Below are 25552 nucleotides of genomic sequence, written 5' to 3' on the forward strand. Positions count from 1 at the left end.
TTTTGTGGAAGGATGTCCCCTCCACTGAGGCTCCTCACAGTTCTGGGTCTTTTTCTTTTAAGCTGACTTTGGAGCTTTTTATAAGATCTCCATTTGAGACAGCCCTTCTTCTTTAGCAGGGCTCACTGCTCCCAGTGGGGCTGTTGGTACACCTTCCCACACTCCATTCGGCTTGCTATCCTTAATTGGTTGGCGAATGCGGAGGTGGCCTGCTAAATGGCTACTGCACTGAGGATCTCCACCACTGGCGCACTTCTGACCTAAGCAGGGTTGGGGGCCAGAAATGATCCTAGTGGCCAAAACTTTTACATGCTGAAGATTTCACCCTCTCTGTGCACCTAAACCAATCAACATCTCCTCTCTTCTGCAACAGTAGTATCCTTTTTCTTGCATCATGGCCAGTTTAAGACCTCTAATTAAGAATTATTGTCTCAAGGGCAATTAGGGATGGGCAATAAATGCCAGTCTTGCCAGCAAAATCCGCATCCCATGAATGATTTAAAAAATACCGAGCATGTTTATATGGCTACTTTTCACACGCAGAATCACAGAATCGTTACAGTGCAGAAGGAGGCCATTCAGCCCATCATGTTGATTTCACCCCTCCTGCAAGCAGCACTGGTTCTGGGGGAGGTGGGACCTGTACAAATTGGGCCATTTGCTCCTCAGTGGGGCTGGGACCAATATCCTTGTTGGGAGGTTTGCTACTGCTTTTGGGGAGTATTTAAACTAGTTTGGCAGGGGTCTAGGAACCTGAGAGTAGATTCAAATTGAGCAAAATCAGAAATGGGAATGGAGGGCAGGAAATCAGTGAGTCAGTCTGGGAGACAGAGGAAACAAAAGATAGAAAATAAAAGAAGAGTTTGCCAGTGCTCAAGGGTATATACTTCAATGCAAGGAATACAGCAAATAAAGCAGATGCGCTAAGGGCATGGATAGAAATGTGGCAGTATGATTTCACAGCTATTACAGAAACATGGCTTAAAGAGGGACAGGAATGGCAGCTCAACATTCCAGGTTACAGGGTTTTCAAATGAGATCAAGAGGGGGATAAAAAGGGAAGCGGAGTGGCAATTTTGATTAGAGAAGCAATTACAGCCGTGGTGTTATGTTAGAATGATCACCAATTGAAGCCATATGGATTGAGCTTAGGAACAAAAAAAGGGGCAGTCACACTACTGTGCACTGGGAATGTATTTTAGCCCCCCAAACAGTCAGAAGGAGATAGAAGAGCAAACATGTAGGCAAATCTCTGAGAAGTGCAAAACAGTAATAATAGGGGATTTTAAATACCACAATATTAACTGGGATAGTTTTAGTGTGAAAGGAATGTACCAAGTCCAATAAGAGGGGGTGCGGTTTCTTTTATTTGTACATGGGATGTGGGCACCCATCCTTAATTGCCCTCGTTTAGAGGGCATTTAAGAGTTAACCCCATTACTGTGGGTCTGCAGTCACATGTAGGACCAGGTAAGGATGGCAGATTTCCTTCTCTAAAGCACATTAATGAACCAGATGGGTCTTTACGGTTTCATGGTCATCATCAGACTTTTTTAAATTCCAGATTTAATTCTGCTGTGGCGGGATTCGAACCCAGGTCCCCAGAACATTACCCTGGGTCTCTGGAATACGAGTCCAGTGAGAATGCCACTATGCCTCTGTCTTGCCCAACTTAGGTTTTAGGAAATGAAGTAGGACAGGCGGAAGGAGTGACAGTGGGAGAGCACTTTGGTGATTGGGGCAAGTTCTAAATTGGGGCAAGGCCAATTTTACTAAGGAGCGATTTAGCAGAAGTAACCTGGAAACAGCTACTTGAAGATAAATCAGTGTCAGAGAAGTGGGAGGCATTCAAAGGAGAGATTAAAGGAGTTCAGAGTAAAGATATTCCCACAAAGGAAAAGGGCCAGTTCCAGACTCCCTGGATGTCAAGGAGCCGACATAGTAAGACAGGGCAGAAAAGGAAAGCTGTCTCAGACATGAAAAACTCAATGCTACAGAAAGCCAAGAGCGCTATAGGAAGTGAAGGGGTGAAATCAAAAAGGAAATTGGGAAAGCCAAAAGAGGGCATGAAAGAATATTGGCAAGCAAAATCAAGGAGAATACAAAAATGTTTTATCAATATTTCAAGAGTTAGAGGATAACTAAGGAAAGGGTGGGGTCCTTAAAAAGCCAAAAAGGTAACCTGTGTGTGGAGGCAGAAGATGTGGACATGGTTCTCAATGAATACTTTTTATCTGTCTTCACAAAAGAGGGGGACAATGCAGACATTGTAGTTAAGGACTTCTGAAGTATTCAACGTGATAAACATTGGGAGAGGGGAAGTATTAATGAGATGAGCATCCTTGAAAGTGGATAAACCACCAGGGTCAGATGAAATGTTCAGCAAGTTATCTTATGAGGAAAGGTTGGAGAAACTGGAGTTTAGAAGGGTGAGGGGTGATTTGATTGAAGTATACAAGATCCTGCTTGCTGATGCCCAGTTTGGGTGCTGCCAGGGTCACTCAGCTCCTGACCTCATTACAGCCTGGTCCAAACATGGACAAAAGAAGCTGAACTCCTGAGCTGAGGTAAGAGTGACTGTCCTTGATATCAAAGCCACGTTTGACTGAATGTGGCATCAAGGAGCTCTAGCAAAACTGGAATCAATGGGAATCAGGACGAAAACTCTCCACTGGTTGGAGTCATACCCAGCACAAAGGAAGACGGTTGTGGTTGTTGGAGGTCAGTCATCTCAGCTCCAGGATATCATTGCAAGAGTTCCTCAGGGTAGTGTCCTCAGCCCAACCATCTTCAGCTGCTTCATCAATGACCTTCCTTCCATTATAAGGTCAGAAGTGGGGATGTTCGCTGATGACTGCACAATGTTCAGCACCATTCACGACTCCTCACATAAGGAAGCAGTCCATGTCCAACTGCAGCAAGACCTGGACAATATCCAGGCTTGGGCTGACAAATGGCGAGTAATACTGGCACAACACAAGTGTCAGGCAATGACCATCTCCAACAAGAAAGAACCCAACCATCGCCCCATGATGTTCAATGGCATTACCATCACTGAATCCCCCACCATCAATATCCTGGGGGTTATCATTGACCAGAAACTGAACTGCACTAGTCATATAAATAATGTGGCTACAAGAGTAGGTCAGAGGCTAGGATGAGTAGTTCACCTCCTGACTCCCCAAAGTCGGTCCGCCATCGAAAAGGCACAAGTCAGGAGTCTGATGGAATACTCCCCACTTGCCCGGATGAGAGCGGCTCCCACAACACTCAAGAAGCTTGACACCATCCAGGACAAAGCAGCCCATTTGATTGGCACCCCATCCACAAGCATTCACTCCCTCTACCACTGACGCACAGTAGCACCAGTGCGTACCATCAACAAGATGCACTGCAGGAATTCACCAAGGCTCATTATACAGCACCTTCCAAACCCATGACCACTACCATTTAGAAGGAGAAGGGCAGTAGATAAATGGGAACACCACCACCTGGAAATTCCCTTCCAAGTCACTCACCATCCTGACTTGGAAATAAATCACCATTCCTTCACTGTCGCTGGGTCAAAATCCTGGAACTCCCTTCCTAACAGCACTGGCTGGGTGTACCTACACCACATACACTGCAAGAAGGCAGCTCACCACCACCTCCTCAAGGGCAATTAGAGATGGTAATAAATGTTGGTCCAGCCAGCGAAGCCCACATCCTGTGAATGAATTAAAAAAAGAATGGCAATTTGGACATCGAAAGGGCATTTCTTCTTGTGGGTGAGTCCAGAACTAGGGAACACTGTTTTAAAATTAGGGGTCACCCCTTTAGGACAGAAATTAGGAGAATTTTTTTCTCTCAGAGGGCTGTGCGACTTTGGAACTCTGCCTCAGGTGGTGAAGGCGGGGTCATTGAATAATTTTAAGGCAGAGGTAGACAGATTCTTGTTAGGCAAGGGAATCAAAGGTTATCAGGGTTAGATGGGAATGTGGAAATTGAAACACAAGATGATCAGCCATGATCTTATTGAATGGTGGAGCAGGCCCGAGAGGCTGAATGATCTACTCCTGTTCCTATATCTTATACTCTTATGTTAGACACATTAAAGCTAAATCTAACACCTAGGTAACTAGATAACCAGCTCCCCAATCAGACCCCAACCACCCTCCTGACCCTCCCAACAACCCTCCAATCTGATCCAACTGGCCCCCTGACCCAACTAACCCCTCCAATCCACTTGATTGCCTTCTTGACTTGATTGACCTAACTAAGCCCTTGACTTGACCTGACTATCCCCCAGACCACCCAACTACCCTCCCAACCAGGCCCGTCTATCCTCCCAAACAGACCTGAGTAAGCCCACAACCTGGCTACCCCTCCCAACCAGACTTGACCATCCAATCTACCACTCCTCCCAATCTGATCCGACTAACCCCCAACCCAACTAACCTCCCTGATCTGGCCACCACCAACTCCCGACCAGAAATGACAACCCCCGCAACTCCGACCACCCAACTACCCTCCAGGTAAGACCCGATTACAACCACCGATGACCTGACCAATCCTCCCGACCGCCCAACTACTCTCTCGACCCAACTAACCCCCTCAGCCTGACCTGACCACACACTCATGCACCCACTCGCTGAACCACTTACCCATCTTATCCATCCACCCAACTAACCATTCACCCACTCACCCATTCAATCATCCATTCACTAACATTCATGGACCTGTAAATTTACAATATGGCAGCTAGTGCCGTAAAAAGGGGATGTATCCTGTCTTCCCCTGATTCTACTCCGCTCTGATGGAGTTCGCTGTGTAGCACATTTTTGTGAAAGTCAGGATCGGAAGACCCCAGAAGAAATGCACTAAAAGCCAACAATAATTAATCAAAAGACACTTAGAATTTTATTTTATTTCCTCTCAGCATGGATCCTGAGGTCTGCCCATGGTGGATATTGAGTGAGTTAGCATGGAGAATGTAAGAGCAATGGGTGGTGTGTGGGGGAGGGGGCATGGGTTGGCATGGAGGCTATAAAGGGCCATGGGAGTGGATGAAGGGGCATACAATGGCACAGAGGATATGATGGGCTATGGGGGTGGGGGGGCATGAGGTGGCATTGATGGGGCATGGGAGTGTGTGGGGGTGAGGGGAAGTGAGGGGATGAGGGCTAGAGAGTTGTCTCGTGTTTTTTTCTGTTCAGATTCATGTTTAGAATTGAACAAAAGTGCTAACTAAAAATGACACTTACTAAATTAGGTGTAATAAACTGTTGTTCCTATGTGTTGCCCACGGATCACAGAAGACTTCTAGTGAGCTGGCAGACCTGACTATTGGCTCTCTGCCCCAATCTTAACTCATCTGCTGCTTAAACCCTCATCTGTACTTTTCTTACTTCTAGATTGACTATTCCAATGCACTGCTGGTCAGGCTCCTATATTTCACCTTCTGCAAACTTAAGCTGATCCAAAATTCTGTTGCCCATGTATTTACTTGGAATAAGTTCTGCTTGCTTATCACCCGCACTTGCAGATTTTTACTGGGTTCCAGTTAAGCAAAGCTTCAATTTCAAAATTCTCATCCATGCCTTCAAATTCCTTCAAGGCCTCACCCCTCCCTATCTGTGTAAACTATTCCCACCACAGCATTCTGAGATATGTGACAAAGTGCCAAGGACCAATTTCTATATCTCACTTTCTCTCTTTTCTCCTGATTCTTTGACCAGCCATTTGGTCATCTTTCCCAACATCTCCTTATGTGGCTTGGCATCAACTTTTGTTTGATAATGTTCCTTTGAAGTACCATGGGATGTTTTACTTCATTAAAGGCATTATATAAATGCAATCTGTTGTTGTTGCTAACAGAGCATATATCTTTAAAGTGTAATTTACGGCATGCAGGCAGTGGTACTCCATCAGTCTACCTAAACCCAATCCATTTCATACAAGGGACTAGATTCATTTAAAGTTATCTTTACTCTCATGTGCAATAAATCAACAATAAAGATTCCAAGTTTTAAATTGTGTTGCTATATTTTTAAACACTATGTAAATAAAAGCAGAAAAATACATTCAGATATTTTTTTAAGCATTTGGGTTCAAAATCCTTGCCCTGGTCTTTAAACCTCTCCATGGGCCTGTCTTCCCAGCTGCTGCAAACGTTGTCAGCCCTACTTCTAGCTGCATTCTCCACTCTATCCATGTTAGTCTTCAGTATATTCTCTCCTCCAACCTCCACCAGCATCAGGCCAAAACTCTGAGCTGTACATTGCAGCACTCTTGAAACTTCTTCCTAAAATTTTCAGCCTTTCTACATTACTCTGCAAGGGACCTTTGAAAGTGGGAAGATAAGAACTGCTCCAAATCATTTAATGTTTTCTGTGCAGAATTGGGATCCACATACTGATGTGTGAACCACAGCCAATAATCTAAAACCACAATATAGGCCACAATATCCTCTTCTCCATCAAAATCATTTCCCCCTCCCACCACCCCAACATTTAATGCCACTGTAGCCAACAAGCCATATATTCCTGCACTCCATAACAGAAGCAAAAAGAAGCGTAATTAAGCAGAATATTTATCTAAATTAGCTGGATAAGAGATCACTAAAACAGCCACTGTTTTTACTCATGGGTCAACTTTATATACATGCAGTGCAAACAAGATTGCACAACAAACAAGTGTACATGTTACAGACAGCCTGTTCTAAAATGTATCACTGAATACAGCTTGAAGAGATTTTTTTTCAATACATTGAAGCTTACCATAGGTATGAAAGGTTCTTCTCTGCTGCTCAAACATGAAGTCGTTGATATGGGCAGGCTCAGTATACCCAGACAGCATATTTCTAGGGGCAGCCATCTGCTGTGTTCTGAAAGGGTTCACTGGACCAAACTGAAAAAAAAATATCCATTTGGTTAATTTTTCTGACTCAAATTCAGTGTTATGGAATTTCAGTCTCAAAGCACAATACAATGGTCAATTTGAAAATACACAGCAGAATCACTGATCTAATAATGACACTAAAATATTTATGCTGAAATATAAAATGAGCAAGGATTATTAAATTAAGTCAGGACAACCAATTGGGTAAAAATTGTCCTTTTTATTAGGAAAAAAGTCAGAGACTGATTTAAAAGAAATTAAATTTGAAAAATATGTCCCATTAGGGATTTTCCAGCATGGTATCATTTAAGTGAACTAATCATCTATCTGTAAGCTGCAGAAATACTTTGGAAACTTTGGTGTCAATGGTTTGTAGTCTAGTTACAAAGCTAACTAAATAACACAGCACTAAGGTAAAAAGAACATTGGCAATGACTTGATAAGTAGAATTTTATTCTGAGCTGTCGTTAGATAAAAATAGCATGGCTACAGAAAATAAATTCCCTAGGAAAGCAAATGATAAGTTAGACTTTATTGTAAAAGAATTGAAGTACAAGAGTAAGAAGGTCTTGTTACATTTTTCAGGGTTTTGATGATACTACACTTGGAGTACTGTGTATCTTTGGGCTCTGTACCTAAGGAAATATACGAGGGTGCAACAAATGTTCACTAGATTCTTGGGATCAGAGGGCTGTTCTACGAAGACAGACTGAGTAGAATGAGGCTATACTCTCTGGAGTTTAGAAGAACATGAGGAGATATCATTGAAACATGAAAGATTCAAGAGGGCTTGACAAGGTAGGTGCTAAGAGGCTGTTTCTCCTGGCTAGAGAGCCAAGAACTAGGGGGGCATAGTCTCAGGGTAAGGCAACAGCCATTTTGAGATGAAAAGACAATTCTTCAGTCAGAGGGTTGTGAATCTTTAGAAATCTCTAACTCTGTGAGCTGTGGATGCTCAGTTGTTGAATATATTCAATGCTGAGATTGATAGTTTTCTGGATTCTAAGGGAATCTAAGGATATAGGATTTGTGCGCAAAAGTGGAAGTTGAGGGTCAGCCATGAAATTAAATGACAGGGCAAGATCAAGGGGCAATATGGCATACTTCTGTTCCTCTTCCTTGAGTTCTTATGAGGGAAGAAATAAGTTTGTCAAAATTAAATATCATGGTAAATAGTCCAAAAATATAACACTTTGATATTGTAAATTGATGGGAAAGAACTTTTCCTCTTTATTATTTCACATTGATTATTTATTATTTTACATTAAGATCCTCATGTATCTCTGAAAGTACATATGGAAATTAATCTTGTACATCATGATGACCTGAGCAACAGCTCAGGACAAGGTTTTCAGCTAATCCTTCTGAGGTTCTAATACAATGCAGGAGGCAGAGGGAAATAAGTGATAAATCATAATATTAACTGTACATGTGGGATTGGATTCAGCATTAACGTTCGCCTCTTATTTAGCTTGTCCAAATGCCCACTTTATTTACCCAGCAAAGTACTGCAGCAAAATTATAGCAGAAAATAGACAATGTGCCATTCATCTTTACAGTCTTGCACATATAATATGTTTCCTCCATATCTAAATTATTTAAACTGCTTAACAAAAGCATTTGACAACTGGGAAGCACTATTAATGGGATGTTCTCGGCTACTGAGGAGGTAGAAAGAATTAAAACCGAATAAATTATGTAAGATTTGTTGAGCACAGTAAAACCATGTAATGGACTTAAGATAAACATATGTTACAAGCAAGAATTGAAATATAACTCATTAGTTTCCTCGGCACACAATATTCTGGGGACTGGAGCATGGTTGTGATGTTTAACATAGTCCTGTTCTTAACTCAGGAAGGGGAAACAGTGGAGGGAGAAAAGTAGAACAGTGGGTGGGAACAAAGGAAGCATAGATCAGAATTTTTAAATTTTAAGAATCTGAAGATCTGGATAGAAGCAGATGCTTACCAATTTAGTTGCACGGAGATGCAGTGAACTGTGATGGCAGGGGTCCATGCACTGTGGGAGAAACTATCCTAGATTACTAGTCACAGCTCAGAGGTAACACTCTCACCTCTGGAGTCAGAAGGTTAGGGGTTCAAATTTCACTCCAGAGAATTGAGCAAATAAGCAGGCTGACACAATCCCTCGCAATATTGGTAGAATGCTATACTGTCTAAGGTGCCATCTTTCAAATGAGACATTAAATCGACGTCATGTCTGCCCCCTCAGGTGGGCATAAAACATCCCATGGCACTATTCAAAGAATAGGAGAGTCCTCTACGGTGTCTTCATCAATTTATGTTCCTCAACTGATACCACAAAAGTAGACAATCTAGTCATTATTGCATCACTGATTGTGAGATCTTGCTACATATAAAATGGCTGCCATGTTTCCTACATTAGAATAGTCACAGGGTCTCCTTTCCTAAGCAATTTTGTGAGTATCTTGACTGGACAAACTGTAGCAGTTCAAGAAGGTGCTCACCATCACTTTCTCAAGGGCGATTAGGGATGCACAATGTGCTGGTCTTGCCAGCAAAATCCACATCCCATGATGAATAACAAGAAAAAAAACAGTGGCTACACTTTAAAAACAAGTTATTGGCTAATAAGTACTTTGGGACATCCCAAGGCCATGAAAGATGCTGTATAAATGCAAGTCTTTGAGAAGATATGTATGTATTTTGGATCTAATTCCCAATCAGAAAGCTGTATCTGAGAGAACAAAATAGATTCAATATAGCTCACTACCCCACGACAATGGGCAAGAGTGGGTTGGGGGAATGGAATAAAATTGGGAAATACACACTCCCAAGCACATTTAACATCTTAAAACATTCCAAGGCACTTCATTGGAGTGTTTATTGACAAAATTTGACACTGAACCACATAGGGAGATATTTGGTCTGATGACTAAAAGCTTGTTCAAAGAGGTAGGTTTTGAGATCATCTCAAAATAGGAGAGAGAGGTTGAGAAGTGGAGCGATTTATGGAGAAATGCCAGAATTTATGGCCTAGCCAGCTGAAAGCATGGCTGCAAATGGTAGAGCAACTAAAAGAGGGGATGCGCAAGGGGATATCGTGGAAGATTATAGGGCTGGACGAGATTATAGGCAAGAAGACGAGAGGCTAGGGAGAGATTTGAAAATAAGGATCAGAAGATTAAAATTGAGGCACTGCCGGTACAGGAGCCAATATAGGTCAGCAACCACGGGGTGATGGATGAACAGGGTTTGGTACAAATGCAGATACAGAAGCAGAGTTTTGATAGGAAAATGGAGGCAAGAGCGGTCAACTCCAAAATGTTGGTGTCCATGCAGCCCAGGAGCAGCGGCAATGCCTTCAGCCTCCCTTCTTCCTATTGCAGTTTATGAAGGGCAATTTTTACAATAGCAGGTAGCGCATATTATAGAGTAACAGGACACTTCATTATTATATTTAAATCAAGCTCCGACAGTCCAATTAGGAGTCTGATTTAAATTTAACAGCTTCTAGCAGGGTTCCCTGCTAGAGAAATATGGTAGGAAAATGGAGGCAAGAGCGGTCAACTCCAAAATGTTGGTGTCCATGCAGCCCAGGAGCAGTGGCAATGCCTTCAGCCTCCCTTCTTCCTATTGCAGCTTCTTCTTGTTGCCGCAACTAGCAACTTCCCTGATAACCCCTCCTGTCTCAATCTCTCCCTCACTGTTGCTGAACTCCTCCTGGCACCCCACCATGCCCTGATCGTTCCCTCCTGATTATTGGGGACAGTAGCTGTAGCCTCCTGACCAATTTGGCCTACTACCAGGAGAGAAATCAAAGAACAAAATTATAACAAGGTCCTGCCATTAAATTTGACAAGATACCCATGACGCGGCCTCTCGGCCCCCAATAATGTGCTTCTACCATGACCTAGTTGTGCAAGAAACATCGGCCATGACATTTACAATCAGAAAAATAAATGCCTCTTCAAATCAGTGGATTTTCTTTTCAAAAATTCCCAGCGAAGCCATTAAAAGAACATACCACAATTTACGTTTTTGTAAGCTCTGCTTACCCTGTCCAGTACTGTGCTTCATTCAGTTAAAGGTGGTAAGATAACAACAAATAGCATTTGAAAAGGGCCATTAACAAAGTAAAATATGTTTTATTTCAGAAAGTCAATTGGTGAAGGATAGAACTGAAGCCAATCTTTACATGCTTTTATGTGTCTGGTTACAGGGTTACAAATTATGCATATACCTGACAACCACATTTTTAGACACTAACACAAAAGCAAAATACTTTGGATCCTGAAACCACAGTTTTAGTCTGTGTCTATTTATAGTGGGTTCAAGTGAATACTCAACTAATGCCCTCTGCCTGCACACAATTAATGTACAATTAACAAAATGTCCTGACACCTAGTCAGCATCCTGGAAGATAGTACACTGAAGTGATAAACAGGTTGACACTACCACAATTCTGGAGATCTGCTAAAAGCTTCTTCATTTAGGGCTTTGGCATATAAAAAGAACCTGAAGCACTGGAAGCCAGTGTCCAGTGGCGTACCACAGGGATCTGTGCTCAGTCCCCTAATATTTGTCATTTATATAAACGACATAGATGACTATGTGGGAGGTAGGATTAGTAAGTCTGCAGATGACACAAAGATTGGCTGGGTGGTTAACAGTGAGGTTGAGTGTCTTGGGCTATAGGAAGATATAGACGGGATGGTCAAAGGAGCAGATAAGTGGCAGATGGAATTTAACCCTAAAAAGTGTGAGGTGATACACTTTGGAAGGAGTAATTTGACAAGAAAGTATTCAATGAACGGCATGGCACTAGGAAGTTCTGAGGAACAAAGGGACCTTGGCATGTGTGTCCATAGATCTCTGAAGGCAGAGGGGCATGTTAGTGGGGTGGTGAAAAAGGCATATGGGACACTTGCCTTTATCAATCGAGGCATAGATTACAAAAGTGGGGAGGTCATGATGGAGTTGTACAGAACCTTGGTGAGGCCACAGCTGGAGTACTGTGTGCAGTTCTGGTCACCACATTATAGGAAGGATGTGATTGCACTGGAGGGGGTGCAGAGGAGATTCACCAGGATGTTGCCTGGGATGAAACATTTAAGTGATGAAGAGAGGTTGAATAGACTTGGGTTGTTTTTGTTGGAGTAGAGAAGACATGGGGGCGACCTGATCGAGGTGTACAAGATTATGAGGGGCATGGACAGGGTGGATAGGGAGCAGCTGTTCCCCTTAGATGAAGGGTCAGTCACAAGACAGCATAAGTTCAAGATGAGGGGCAGGAGGTTTAGGGAGGATGTGAGGAAAAACATTTTTACCCAGAGGGTGGTGACGGTCTGGAATGCACTGCCTGGGAGGGTGGTGGAGGCGGGTTGCCTCATATCCTTTAAACAGTACCTGGATGAGCACTTGGCATGTCATAACATTCAAGGCTATGGACCAAGTGCTGGTAAATGGGTTTGGGTAGGTAGGTCAGGTGTTTCTCACATGTCGGTGCAGACTCGATGGGCCGAAGGGCCTCTTCTGCACTGTGATTCTGTGAGGAATCAGATTTCAGACCATAGAAAGAAGAGAAACTTAATGGAGCATTTCCAGCATATACTTACTGACTTTAGGGGGAAGTTCAGCATTTCCTCCTCAAAATTTGATTATAGTTTATTATAAAACTATTGTATACATAATGATGGGGCATCAATTAAGGCTAGGATGAAAATACTGAAATTGTTATTTAAGACTCCAATGTCCAGAGTTAACATTTTTCAAAAGTGTGCTTTAAGAATTTTAATACAATTTGAATCAAATGTCCTAGGTGTAGAGATTACAAGAGTTATTTCAGAAGGTAATGCAAATGTTTAGAATATAAAGTGAAAATAAATACTAAAAATAACTATGGCAATGATAATTGCAGAGTAAGATGACCCTACACAAAAATGAACAATATGGAAATATGATAAAATAGATTTTCCTGGGTAATCTAAACCAAAGCAAGAGGTAAATGGAGAATAACAACAGCAAAATCAGTATTTAATGGAGTTTCTATGCTTGTGTTTCTGTTCAGTGCTAAGAATTAGATTGTTATATTGAAATGTGATTAAGGGCATTTTATAGATGTGAACACTGGACCCTGGGATAAATATGACGACTCAGGGATTTTCAGTTCTGTGCCAGACATATGTTGAAAATTACCTTAATGAGAAGAATGATGAATGAGAGGGTTACTGAAATAGTACAAGGAGAGAGAAGCAATGAGGCAAACCACGATGAGACAAAACAAAATAGTCTGGGTATATTATTCAGGAAACGTAAAGATTGGTAGAGAGAACTTGATAAAAAAGTAAAAAGATGCTGAAAGCAGCAGCCTAATTAGCGAACAGCAGGGCAAAACCACTGTACTTCTTTGTATTTATATTCAATTCCCCAATTTATAAAACCCAAAATGCTGGCCTGTTTTTAATAAAGTCTTTTATGTTGCACTTCACTTAGTGCTTTCTGAAAGTCCATGTACAAAACATCAACTGCACGACCTTCATCACCTTTTCAATTATTTCAACTAAGAACTCAAACAAATTTGTTAGGCACATTTTACTTTTAACAGATCTGTGCTGGTTGTAATTTATTAACCTATGTTGTTCCAAATGAAAATGAATTTTATTCCAGATTATAATTTATCAGCTTTAGTTACCAGGTTTATTCCTGTTCCATTTTCTGAACAGTGATGCATCACTCCAGCTCTCTGGCACCATCCAAGTCCAAGGAGGATTGAAAGATTGTGGCCAAAGCCTCTGCTATTTCCACCCTCAGCAACTTAGGATCCCTTCCATCCAGACTGGGTGACTTATCTACAGTGAGCATTGCCAACTTTTTATGTACTTCCTCTTTAGCTTTTCTTATACTATACAGTTTCTCTACCCCCTCTTATTTTACTAACAGTGCCCTCCTCCCTCGTGAAGATAGATGCAAAGTACCGTTCTGTTGAAGGGTCATGAGGACTTGAAACGTCAACTGTGCTCTTCTCTACCGATGCTGCCAGACCTGCTTAGTTTTTCCAGGTATTTGTGTTTTGTTTTTGTTTTGGATTTCCAGCATCCGCAGTTCTTTGCTTTTATATCTGCAAAGTACTTACTTTTGGTTCAGTCTTGCCCTCTGTCCACAAGATTCCCTTTTGGTACTGAACTGGCCCCACCCTTCCTTTAACAATCCGTTTGCTCTTTGTATATTTATAAAATAGTATTTCATGCACGAACCTTTTCTCATTGACTCTCTTTGCTCACCTTATTTTTTCAGTTCTGCTCTGTACTTTCTGTATTCTGCTTGGTCTTCTACTGTATTATAAACCTGACATTTATCACATGCCTCTTTTTTCCTGTTTATTTTCCCATTCTGCATTAGGATAACTGATGTCTTCCATTATCACTATTCTACTGTTTCTACATTTTTCTGAAATTTGTTTGCAGATTTGTTCCTCCAACTGCTATCTCCTATCAAGTGGTCTATAGTAAACACCCAGCAGTGTAACAGCTTCTCTTCGGCTTCTTAATTCAAACCTAATAGATGATGTCTTTAAATCTTCAAGCATACCTTCCCTTTCTAGGGCTACAACAGTATCTTTGATCAAAACTGCCACATGTCACCTTTCCTCTCATTTTTTTTTTACCTCCTGAATACATTGTAACCAGGAATGTCAGTTTCCTATTTTTGCCCTTGTTTGATTAAGTTTCCCGTTAGTGCCATTACTTTATAACACCATGTGGCAATTTGTGCCTGCAGCTCAGCAACCTTATTTATTATGTTCAATGCATTTATATATATGCACTCCAACAACCACCCACACCCCTAGTTTGCTTTGCATTCTACCCTGTCTGATCCCTGCTCTTTCTAGACTACTTTTTACAGTAATGCTGTTTGTTTTGCCTCATTCTCTATGTGCCTTGCTTCTCCTATCTGATGCTTCATGCTGTTTTCCCTAACCCTTGCGAAATAAGTTAAAATCCTCCTCTACAGCATTAGATATACCTATATTATATTTAAACCACTAACACTAATTCAATATCAATTAATTTTGAGCAATCTTTTTTTAAGGCAAATTTTTTCAGCGTCAGTTATACAAACACATAATAATCAGGAATGTCATTAAATTGAAATTCACACCAATGCATATCAGTTAGGTAAATTTCTTTAAAAATTGAGGCTTTTATGATTGAAAAGAAAAAATATTCGTCAAGATATTTCCATTGCCTCAGCCAGACAGCCCTCCTTGTACACAACACACCTACTCTTACATGATTCAATCACAAAACACAAAATCCATTTCAAAGAGCACAGAACAGTTTTCCATTGTTGCCGCACTACAAAGAATAAAATCATTATACTGTACCATTCTTCATTTTAAAACTGCATGATGGAAACATAAATTAAATCAATCATACCTCATAAACAATACACAAAATCAAAATGCTGTAAATGCAGGAATGTTTTTCTTTCTTTTTTTGCTGTACAAACCAGGTACATTGAGCAGGTTTGTGAACAAAATAAATCACCAATTGAATTGGACCATCGTAAGTCAAAAACCCAACATCATGTTTTGCTTTTATTCTGTACACTCCAATTGTGTATTCTAAACATGGGCAAGCGCAAGCTCAATACAAAATATATTTCCATTGATCGGGTGAACTCCTCGGAAACCAAGATATCTTTCATGATTGCCATTACTACTAGGGGTATCATACTGAGCAAGCTTACAACATGTAGAGCAGAGATAGCTATGCTACTAAAAAAGCATAAACAAAGCAGCTGAAGACGCTGAAGGAAACAAGTAAGCAGAAGCTAGACTTTGGAACTGACGAACTGAACCTGGTTAATTCTTAGATGTCTGTTGTATAAGGCGATTTCAGTTATAAGGAGTTGACAGCAATGCCATGGAGTGATTTAAAACCAAACACAAGAATTTTAAATTTAAGACAGTGGGCAACAGGAAGCTAATCCATGTCAGCAAGGAGAGGGATGGTAATTGGGTGGACAGGGTGTGGAATAGGATTTGGAGTGCAGAATTTAGGAAATGCTGAAGTTTACAGAGAAAAAAGAACAGCAGCCTGACCATGAAAGAACTGAAATAGTCGAGGCATTGGTGACAAAGGCATGGATGAGGGTCTCAGCATTGAATGGGCTGAAGTAAAGGCAAAGACAAGCAATGCTGAGGAGCCTGAACGAAGTACTCTTCATGATGGACTTAGAATTAGACTTCATACGGATTTAGAAGATCAACTCATTGTCAACTAGGATGACGAGGTTGCAAACAAGCCAAAGCAGAGGCCAGGGAGGGGGAATGGAATCAATGGCACGGGTACAGAGTTTGTGGGCAATGGCTTTAATTTTCTTAACATTTAAATGTAGAAATTGTGGCTCAAACATTGGATATCAGATAAGCAGTTTGGCAACACAGAAAAGATGGAGGGATCAAGGGGGATCATGGGGAGTTAGTTGGGTGACATCACCATGCATGTGAAACCTGGCATGTCTGTGGATGATGTTGCCATAGGGCAACATGCAGGCAAAATCACAGAACAGTACAGCACACGAGGAAGCCATTTGGTCCACCAAGTCTGCAATGGCTCTGTCAAAGAGCAATCCACTTTGTCCTGCTTCTATGCTCTTTCCCCATATCCCCACCTTGAGTATTTATTTAATTGCCTCCTGAAAACTTCTGCTGAATCTGTATCTCCCATCACATCAGGCAGCACATTTCAAATCCTAACTAGTTGTTGCCTGAGGAGGTTGTTCCTCAAGCCGCCTCTTTGTCAATCACCTTTAATATGTGCCCTCTGATATCGACCCTTTAGCCACTGGAAACAGTTTCTCCTTATTTACTCTACCTAAACCCATCATCATAACATGGCCAAACAGGTTGATTATCAACCATCCAAATCCATCCAATACACCTATGGCAGGCAGTAAGAGCGGGAAAGCCTCCTGGTCAGCCATGCTTGATACGGAGTTGCGCCTCTCATGCTATAATCTCTGGCAACAGACTAACGACCTGTTCCAAGAAAAACTGGAAATGGAAATGGACGTAGGCATGTGCTTTGTCTGCCTCGTATGCCATTAGGTGCGGGAAGAGAAATAAAAAAGAAGAAACCCATCTCCTCTTTCCTTTAAGAAGGACCTCAGCTTTCCATAAGACCACAAGATATAGGAGCAGAAATTAGGCCATTCAGCCCATCGAGTCTGCTCCGCCATTCAATCATGGCTGATAAGTTTCTCAACCCCATTCTCCCACCTTCTCCCTGTAAGCTTTGATCCCCTTACCAATCAAGAATCTATCTATCTCGGTCTTAAATACATTCAATGACCTGGCCTCCACAGTCTTCTGTGGCAATGAATTCCATAGTTTCACCACTCTCTGGCTAAAGAAGTTTCTCCTCATCTCTGTTCTAAAAGGTCTTTCCTTCACTCTGAGGCTGTGTCCTCGGGTCCTAGTCTCTCCTATTAATGGAAACATCTTCCCCACGTCCACTCTATCCAGGCCTTTCAGTATTCTGTAAGTTTCAGATCCTCCCTCATTCTTCTAAACTCCATCGAGTATAGACCAGAGTCCTCAAACGTTCCTCATATGTTAAGCCTTTCATTCCTGGGATCGTTCATGTGAACATCCTCTGGACCCTCTCCGGGGCCAGAACATCCTTCCTGAGATACGGGGCCCAAATTTGCTCACAATATTCTAAACGTGGTCTGACCAGAGCCTTATAAAGCCTCAGCAGCACATCCCTGCTTTTATATTCTAGTCCTCTCGAAATAAATGCCAACATTGCATTTGCCTTCCTAACTACCAACTCAACCTGCAAGTTAACCTTAAGAGAATTCTGGACTAGGATTCCCAAGTCCCTTTGCACTCCAGATTTCTGAATTCTCTCCCCATTTAGAAAATAGTCTATGCCTCTATTCTTCCTACCAAAGTGCATGACCTCAAACTTCCCCACGTTGTATTCCATCTGCCACTTCTTTGCCCATCCTCCTAACCTGTCCAAATCCTTCTGCAGCCTCCCCGCCTCCTCAATAATACCTGTCCCTCCACCTATCCTTATATCATCTGCAAACTTAGCCAGAATGCCCTCAGTTCCTTCATCTCGATCATTAATGTATAAAGTGAAAAGTTGTGATCCCAACACTAACCCTTGCGGAACTCCAATAGTCACCAGCCGCCATCCTGAGAAGGACCCCCTTATCCCCACTCTTTGTCATCTGCCAGACAGCCAATCTTCTATCCATGCTAGTACCTTGCCTCCAACACCATGGGCTCTTATCTTACTGAGCAGCCTCCTGTGTGGCACCTTGTCAAAGACCTTCTGGAAGTCCAAGTAGATAATATCCATTGGCTCTCCTTTGTCTAACCTGCTTGTTACCTCCTCAAAGAATTCTAACAGATTTGTCAGACATGACCTCCCCTTGATGAAACCATGCTGACTTTGCCCGATTTTACCATGCACTTCCAAGTATTCTAAAATCTCATCCTTAATAATGGAATCTAAAATCTTACCAATGATCGAGGTCAGGCTAATCGGCCTGTAATTTCCCGTCTTTTGCCTCACTCCCTTCTTAAACAGGGGGGTTACATTAGTGATTTTCCAGTCCTCTAGGATCCTCCCTGACTCCAGTGATTCCTGAAAGGTCACCATTAACGCCCCCAATAGCTCTTCAGCTATCTCCTTCAGAACTCTGGGGTGTAATCCATCTGGTCCAGGTGATTTATCCACCTTCAGACCTTTCAGTTTTCCTAGCATCTTCTCCTTGGTAATGGCCACCATACTCACCTCTGCTCCCCGACTCTCTTGAACTTTGGGGATGTTACTTGTGTCTTCCACTGTGAAGACTGATGCAAAGTACCTATTCAGTTCCTCCGCCATTTCTTTGTTCCCCACTACTACTTCTCCAGTGTCATTTTCCAGCGGCCCAATGTCCACTTTTGCCTCTCTCTTACCCTTTATATATCTAAAAAAAACTCTTGCAATATTCTTTTATATTACTGGCTAGTTTACCCTCATATTTAATCTTCTCCCTCCTTATTTCTTTTTTAGTTGTCCTCTGTTGGTCTTTGTAGGCTTCCCAATCCCCTGGTTTCCCACTGCTCTTTGCTGCGTTGTATGCTTTCTCTTTAGCTTTTATGCTGTCCCCAACTTCCCTTGTCAGCCATGGTTGCCTCGTCCTCCCTTTAGTATGCTTCTTCTTCCTAGGGATGAATTTTTGCTGTGTCTCCCAAATTACTCCCAGAAACTCCTGCCATTGCTGTTCCACTACCTTTCCTGCTAGGCTCATCTCCCTTCATGTCTATCCACGCAACTGTAATTCCACATTGGAACCATTCTCATAAATCTCCTCTACACATTCTCCAAAGCTTTCTTGTTCGAAAAAAGTATGGTACCCAGGATTGGACACAATGTTCCAGCTGGGGCTGAACCAGTATTTTACATAGGTTTAACATAACCTCCTAGCTCTGATACTCTAAGTCTCGACTTACAAAGCCCACAAGCCCATATGATTTAGTGTTTGTTTTGTTAACCTGTACACCTTCATTTTCATCGTGGTTGGCATCATCTCATTCCTTCTCTGGCTTTCTTCAAGCCTCCCGCAATTCAAGTCCCAATGTTATCTACCTACCTGATTTTAATTCTTCTTCATCTGTTTTTACCCTCAATTTCACCTTCAATTGTTGCCAGGACAAGGCTGTATTGTCTTTGTTTTCAATGTCCACACTTTGCTATCTCTGTTCCTTTCCCCCTCTCTAACTGTACTTAGCAACCGTTTTGATTTCTGAACTTCTACTCTTGATCTAACTCACTCATTTATCTTTCTGTTTATCCAACTGTACTACCATCCTCAAAAGGTTTGTGTACCAACACCCTCTCATCTTGCTCTTCTTGCACTCCCTACAGGTGCCATTTAGCATGTATTGTCTCTCCTCATTCCTCTTTCCAAAATTTACCACTTCACACTTTCTGCGTTGAATTCATCAGCTATGTTTCTGCCCATTCCATCAGCTTGTCTCTATTCCCTTGACATCTAATACATCTAATGCTATTTTCCACGTTCATGTTATTTCTGAACTTCAAAGCTGTTCCTTATGCACCCCCCCCCCCCCCCCGCACCCCCCCCCCCCCCCCCCCCCCCCCCCCCCAACCGCGCGCGCGCAAGTCCAAGACATTAGTGTATATCAAAAACAGCAGTGGTTTTAGAACTGAATCTTGGGGAACTCCACTGTAAATGTCCTTCCAGTCCAAGAAACAACCATTCTCCATAACTCTTCTGTTTTCTACCCCTTGACCAGTTTTATATCCATGCTGCTATTGTTCTTTCACCCCATGAACTTCAACTTTGTGAACAATCCTAATATGCAGTACTTTATAAAACACCGTTTGAAAGTCCATAGACACATCAACTGCAATGTCCTCATTCACCCTCTCTGTTACCTCATGGAAAGGAAAAGCAGGGTCCCAAAGATAGACGGTTCTGGGACTTTGGAGGCAATGGTGCAGGATCAAGAAAATTCATAAGTCATAGATGGAGATGCTCTAGCTATGATCAGATATTTAAGAGTGGAATCAGCCAAGAAGGTGCCAAATGAATGGGACAATGGAGGAAGTTGTTGCTGTGCTAGGCCGGGGGGGTGGGGGGGGAAGCACAGCTCACAGAAACTACTGTATACCACAATATTTTGCAAGTCATGTCAATGCACAACTTTCTTATGCATTGTTAGCAATCTAACTTTGCTAAATGAAAAAATTGATATGGATGTTTCATTTATAGCAATACCTCACTGAGTTATACTCACAGGCTCAACGCTGAACTTGCGAGTATGTACAGATAGAATTGGAGAAGCTTCAAAATAAGTATCGAAGAATTCTTACCTCTGGTGCAAACATAGTTTCATATGATGGATTGAACGTAACTTCCTTCAGCAACGGATCAAGGTGAATCCCTGTCTCCACATCTTCCTAGAATTAAAGAAGCACAGGATTCAGAATGGCTCTGCATGATTGCAGTAGAAAAATGCAATCATCTTTATCACATCAAGATTCAATTTTAAAACCAGAGATAGAAGGCTTTTGGCATACATTTTGAATTGGGTGTAGGAAAGCTAGGTAAGATGGGAAATTAGAATACTGCACAATCTGAAGCTTGCCTCAATTTCTCTGACGATGCTTCCATTGAAAACACATTCCACTACATTGGACATTTACCAAACATCAGCACCAAGCATAAGCCTGTGCAATATATTAATGGAGAAATGAAAATTAAATTCATAGAATGTTACAGCATTGAAACAGGTCATTCATCCCCTCAAGAATGCACCGATGCTTTTTGCCATCTTAGAATGAGAGCCTAATCCAAAACCATAATACTTTTCACACGTATGTTCCATTACCTTTTAAAAGAATTTATCGACTCTGCTTAAACTGCAGTTTGCAACAGAAAATGCCATATTCTAATATTCCAAACTAAGTTATGGTTCAGTTGGTAGCATTCTCGCTTCTAAGTCAGAAGGTTATAACTTCAAGAGACTTGAAACAAAAATCTAGAGCAACACACAGTGTACTACTGAGGGAGCACCACTTTTCAATGAGACATTAACTAATGGTCTGTCTTCCCTCTCAGGTGGGTGTAAGAGAGCCCATGGCACTATTTTGAAGAAGATCAAGAGAGTTCTCCCCAGTGCCTTGGCTAATATTTATCCCTTAACCAACATCACTGAAACATATTATGATATTACTGTTTGTGAGACCTTGCTGTGTATAAATTGTCTGTTGTGTTTCCTACAATGCAACAGTGAATACATTTCAAAACTGCTTCATTGGCAATAAAGAGATTTAGGACAGCTCTGAAGACATGAAAGGCACTGTAAGATGCAAGTTCTTATTTTCAGCATAAGTAATTTTTTATAACGTCTCTTTTAAAAATATTTTGTGATTGTGTACACACATTGCTCCTGTTTCAGCTAAACAAGATGAGTGACAGTCATTCACTGGTTCATTCCCTCGGGCAATGTCTTGACCAATCAGAATCAAGCTCTTCAATAGGCTCCCTTTTTTCATTACTGAATGATGCTTAATCTTTACCAATCCAGCTCACTTTTGAAGATTTCTCATTGCTGATCCACAGCTGTATTTGCCAATATTTTCTTCCATTTAATCTAACCACTTCCTCTTTTCCCCACCAGCCTTGGCCTTGACGTTTTCATTTTTCCATTATACTGTACCTAATTATATTGTCCGGTTTAAATTTGAAACAATGCTTGGCAAATAACTATCAGTCACCATCAACTGGCACATTCTCCTCCACTAATCAGAGTCCATTTGCCAACCAATCAGCACTCTTATAATGTATAAGTTTGTTGTTTACCCCGACATTGGCATCTTCCTGCAAATTGTGCTGATTGATGAATGCAGGACAAAAAGCTTCCCAGCTTTCCCTGTTGTTTTCACCATGGCAAAGCCTTGGCCAATCAGAGTCGACATGCCAACCAATCTGCACCCTTTCTTCCTGTGGTATAAATTGTTGTGATTGCTTGAAATTTGGCATTCTTGCATTTATCCTGATAAGTGCAAGGTGAAAAGCTTCAGCAACATTTCTCTTTTCAGCAATGTTTGAGTTCTGTTCTACCAAGCATCTTATTTACGCTACATGTTTTTTGTTAATTTTTTCTCATAATCGATCTTAGTTTATCTAATCAGCCCTTTGTAGCTTTCATATTACAAATATTCTTTATAGTTACGCTGGCCTTTATACTCTGTAAATATATTTTGAAAAAAATTGGTCTAACTCAACTATTCTGATATAAAGCTCATTCTTTAATAGACTCCCTTTTTTCATTACTGAATGATGCTTAATCTTTACCAATCCAGCTCACATTTAAAGATTTCCCATTGCTGTACCACAGCTGTATTTGCCAATATTTTCTTCCATTTAATCTGACCACTTCCTCTTTTCCCCACCAGCCTTGGCCTTGACTTTTTCATTTTTCCATTATACCATACCTAATTATATTGTGGTCACTGCTTCCCAAATGTGCCCTACTTTTAGGCCACCTATTTCTTTGGCCTAATTAGCCAAAAGCAGGTCAAGTACTGCTTCCAACTTCAGTGATTGAATGGTGAACCTTAAAGCACAAGAGAGTTGAATGAAGACAGTTTCAGATTCAACATACATATTTTAAATGTACATCTTTTAAATCAATCATAAACACGTCAATTGGTTCCTGATAATTGTGACTAACAGTATACTAGTGACCAATTCCTGTGCTCCTGTTCCCAGCCGTTACCTCCCCCCACACCCTCTATAGTCATCTTAACGTCTTTCTTCAAACATCCATCCGTTCCTTTACTGGATCAGGGGCACAGATGATGGATAATTCTACCACATTTGAAATGTCAATACTGCCAATCCAGCTTCTAACAGGACAGTGAAGTTGTCCCACGATCCTAACTCACGTTCACTGAGCAATTTCACTACCAGTCACTCAACCAAGACCCATTTCATTATTCCCAAACAGTTGTGAAGATTTAGTTAAAATACGGAAATCTGACATTAAAGTAAAGTAATCGACAGTTGATAGAGAAGCAGAGATTAATTCGAACACCAAAACGCAGCGATTCCATTAAACTTTTCCAAAAACCATGCCTTACTATTGAGCTATCAAAATGAATGTCAGTGTGTTGGGTTGGGTTGGGGGGGTGGTGCGTCGGAAAGAGCCCCAAACAAATTTCCTTTCTTAAATATCACAGATTTTCAAGGGTCAATTAAAATCTAGTAACAGCATCAACTGTCGTTTTACTAATTTTCAAAGTAGGCTAAATGCTCCACCTTTATATGGACATAAGGAAACTGATGTTAAGGTTTTGCTGCTGGTGGAGCAAAACAAGTGAGCAGCATCAGTCCGTAGACTGCTTAAAATATCCCCTGAAGAGATGTCACCTTTATCAATTGCTCCCCAACAGTACATCAGCACATGTTTGCCGAATGGTCTCCATCTGTACTGGACTGTATGACACTTAGTTATGTTTTGTTCAGTGATACAACGACATTTTTAAAAACCGGTCAGACACCAGCACATCACGAGTTACATCAGTGCTTTTTCTCCCCCCACTCCCACTCCCAATCCCAAAAAGTCCATTCAGACCGGTCAGAAAGAGAGAGAGAGCCCTGTTTTTGCGAGATTGCGTACAAACGAACCCATGTGCACCGCTGCGCCAGGCCAAGGCCTCCCGTCACCCACCTTCACAGCAACCTCGGGCGCGGAGTTTAAAGCGAGGGATCCGTGCAGGCGCGACATGGATTTTCCAGGATTTACAGGGTGCAGATGAGCCACAGCGTCCTGGCTGGGAACCTCTCCACATTCCCCATCCGAGTCGCTGCCGCTTTCGCTGCCGCTGCCGTAAGAAGCCAGAGCCGCGATCGCCGACATTTTGGAGGCGGCTCACTCGGTAAAATAATAACGCGTCCTTGCAGATCTACAACTTCACCAACCCTCCGGTTAAAGTCAAAACGTTCACAGATATCGGCGTCTTCACTTTGAAATTTACAGCATTTCTATCGGCTCATTCTTACAATATCGCCCTCGCGGGTTTCAGTGAAACGCCTTTAATCATTACTATTTACTACATGGCTGGAAGGTCCAAACTTCCGCCCCCGACAATCTGATTGGCGGGCCGGCGAGAATGTGGGCGTTCCCACCGGGACTGTTCTCTGTTTTCTATCGGTCGGCTGGCTCGTCGGTCAAACAACGTCACAATGCTTCTACACTCCCTCCCCCACATTCCAATCGGGAGAGTGTCGGCCCTCGGTCTGTGCCATTGGGATACTCCGCGGAGGGATGCCCTGTGCATTTTGTCGGAGAAGCCCGGCTGAAATGTAAAGGTTGGGAACAGATGCTGTGGGGATTTTCAACTTTGATGGGCTTTAGTTATTTGGAAGCCGAAAAGGCAGCGGTTTGTGATCGCGGGAGCGAACGGATTGCCCTGCTGCGGGTGTAATGTTCCCTGTGCGTGCCCCCGACGTGCGCCATTCCGGCTGAAGCGGCGGTGTTGTTATCGAGACCGGCGAAAACTTGGGGCGTCAGTGAAAGCGGACCGCTTAGAGCAAACCTCTGAGACGGCGGCTCGCGGACAATGAAGGCGTTATTCTCCAACTGAAAAGCGTTCCGAATTTTAAAAATTAAATATATATCTATTTCCCTTGGAAGATTATTTTTTTAAAGAACACAATAAAAGCCGCTCGAGCTGGTAAGAGTTTACGGGGTACGTAATTTTAATCTCAGTGAATGAAATGTCGGGCTGTTGGGATTTTATTTATTGTTGCAGTGTGTTCTTATGTGTAAAACAATTGTCTCGTAGCAAAGAGGGTGCGGGGGGGGGGGGCGGGTGCTTGGACGCATTTTGCCACCTTTTTTTTTCCAGCCTGCACCTTTTCCTTTTTATTTTTCAGAATCTCTTCTTCTCACCACCACCACCCCCGCCCCCCTTGTTTTTCTGTTGTTACCGAGGCCCCCCGGGCAGGTAGTGATGGGTGGCTGACTGGATGAGCTGCTCGGATGTACCTGAGCTTCAGTCCCGATTGTCTCTCGCACACCTACCCAGCCCCCCTTGAGCTACAACCGCACCGGCCACATCCCGAGTTATCCTGCAGGAGTCTGA

General features: G+C 42.1%; 2 protein-coding genes across 4 annotated transcripts in view; one reads left to right on the top strand and one right to left on the bottom strand.

The window, feature by feature from the left end:
• Positions 1–24548, bottom strand: part of cdc40 (cell division cycle 40 homolog (S. cerevisiae)) — a 147090-nt gene extending 122542 nt beyond the window's left edge. The window contains exons 1-3 of the mRNA XM_041188268.1: positions 24136–24548; positions 20771–20857; positions 6759–6888 (exon numbers count right to left, since the gene is read on the bottom strand). Of these exons, the coding sequence (XP_041044202.1) occupies positions 6759–6888; positions 20771–20857; positions 24136–24324 (406 nt within the window). The 5' untranslated portion in view covers positions 24325–24548. The remainder of the gene's footprint in view (positions 1–6758; positions 6889–20770; positions 20858–24135) is intronic.
• Positions 24549–24809: 261 nt separating this feature from the next.
• wasf1 (WASP family member 1) overlaps positions 24810–25552 on the top strand; it is a 141458-nt gene continuing 140715 nt past the window's right edge. For 2 of the 3 annotated variants that reach the window (XM_041188940.1, XM_041188941.1), the window contains exon 1: positions 24810–25141. The gene's annotated coding sequence lies outside the window, so the exon portion shown is untranslated. Of the gene's footprint in view, positions 25157–25552 lie in introns of all 3 variants that reach the window. The other variant, XM_041188939.1, reaches the window with a different exon arrangement.

The sequence above is a fragment of the Carcharodon carcharias genome, chromosome 5 (assembly GCF_017639515.1).
Source record: "Carcharodon carcharias isolate sCarCar2 chromosome 5, sCarCar2.pri, whole genome shotgun sequence".
In the NCBI taxonomy this organism is placed as follows: Eukaryota; Metazoa; Chordata; class Chondrichthyes; order Lamniformes; family Lamnidae; genus Carcharodon; species Carcharodon carcharias.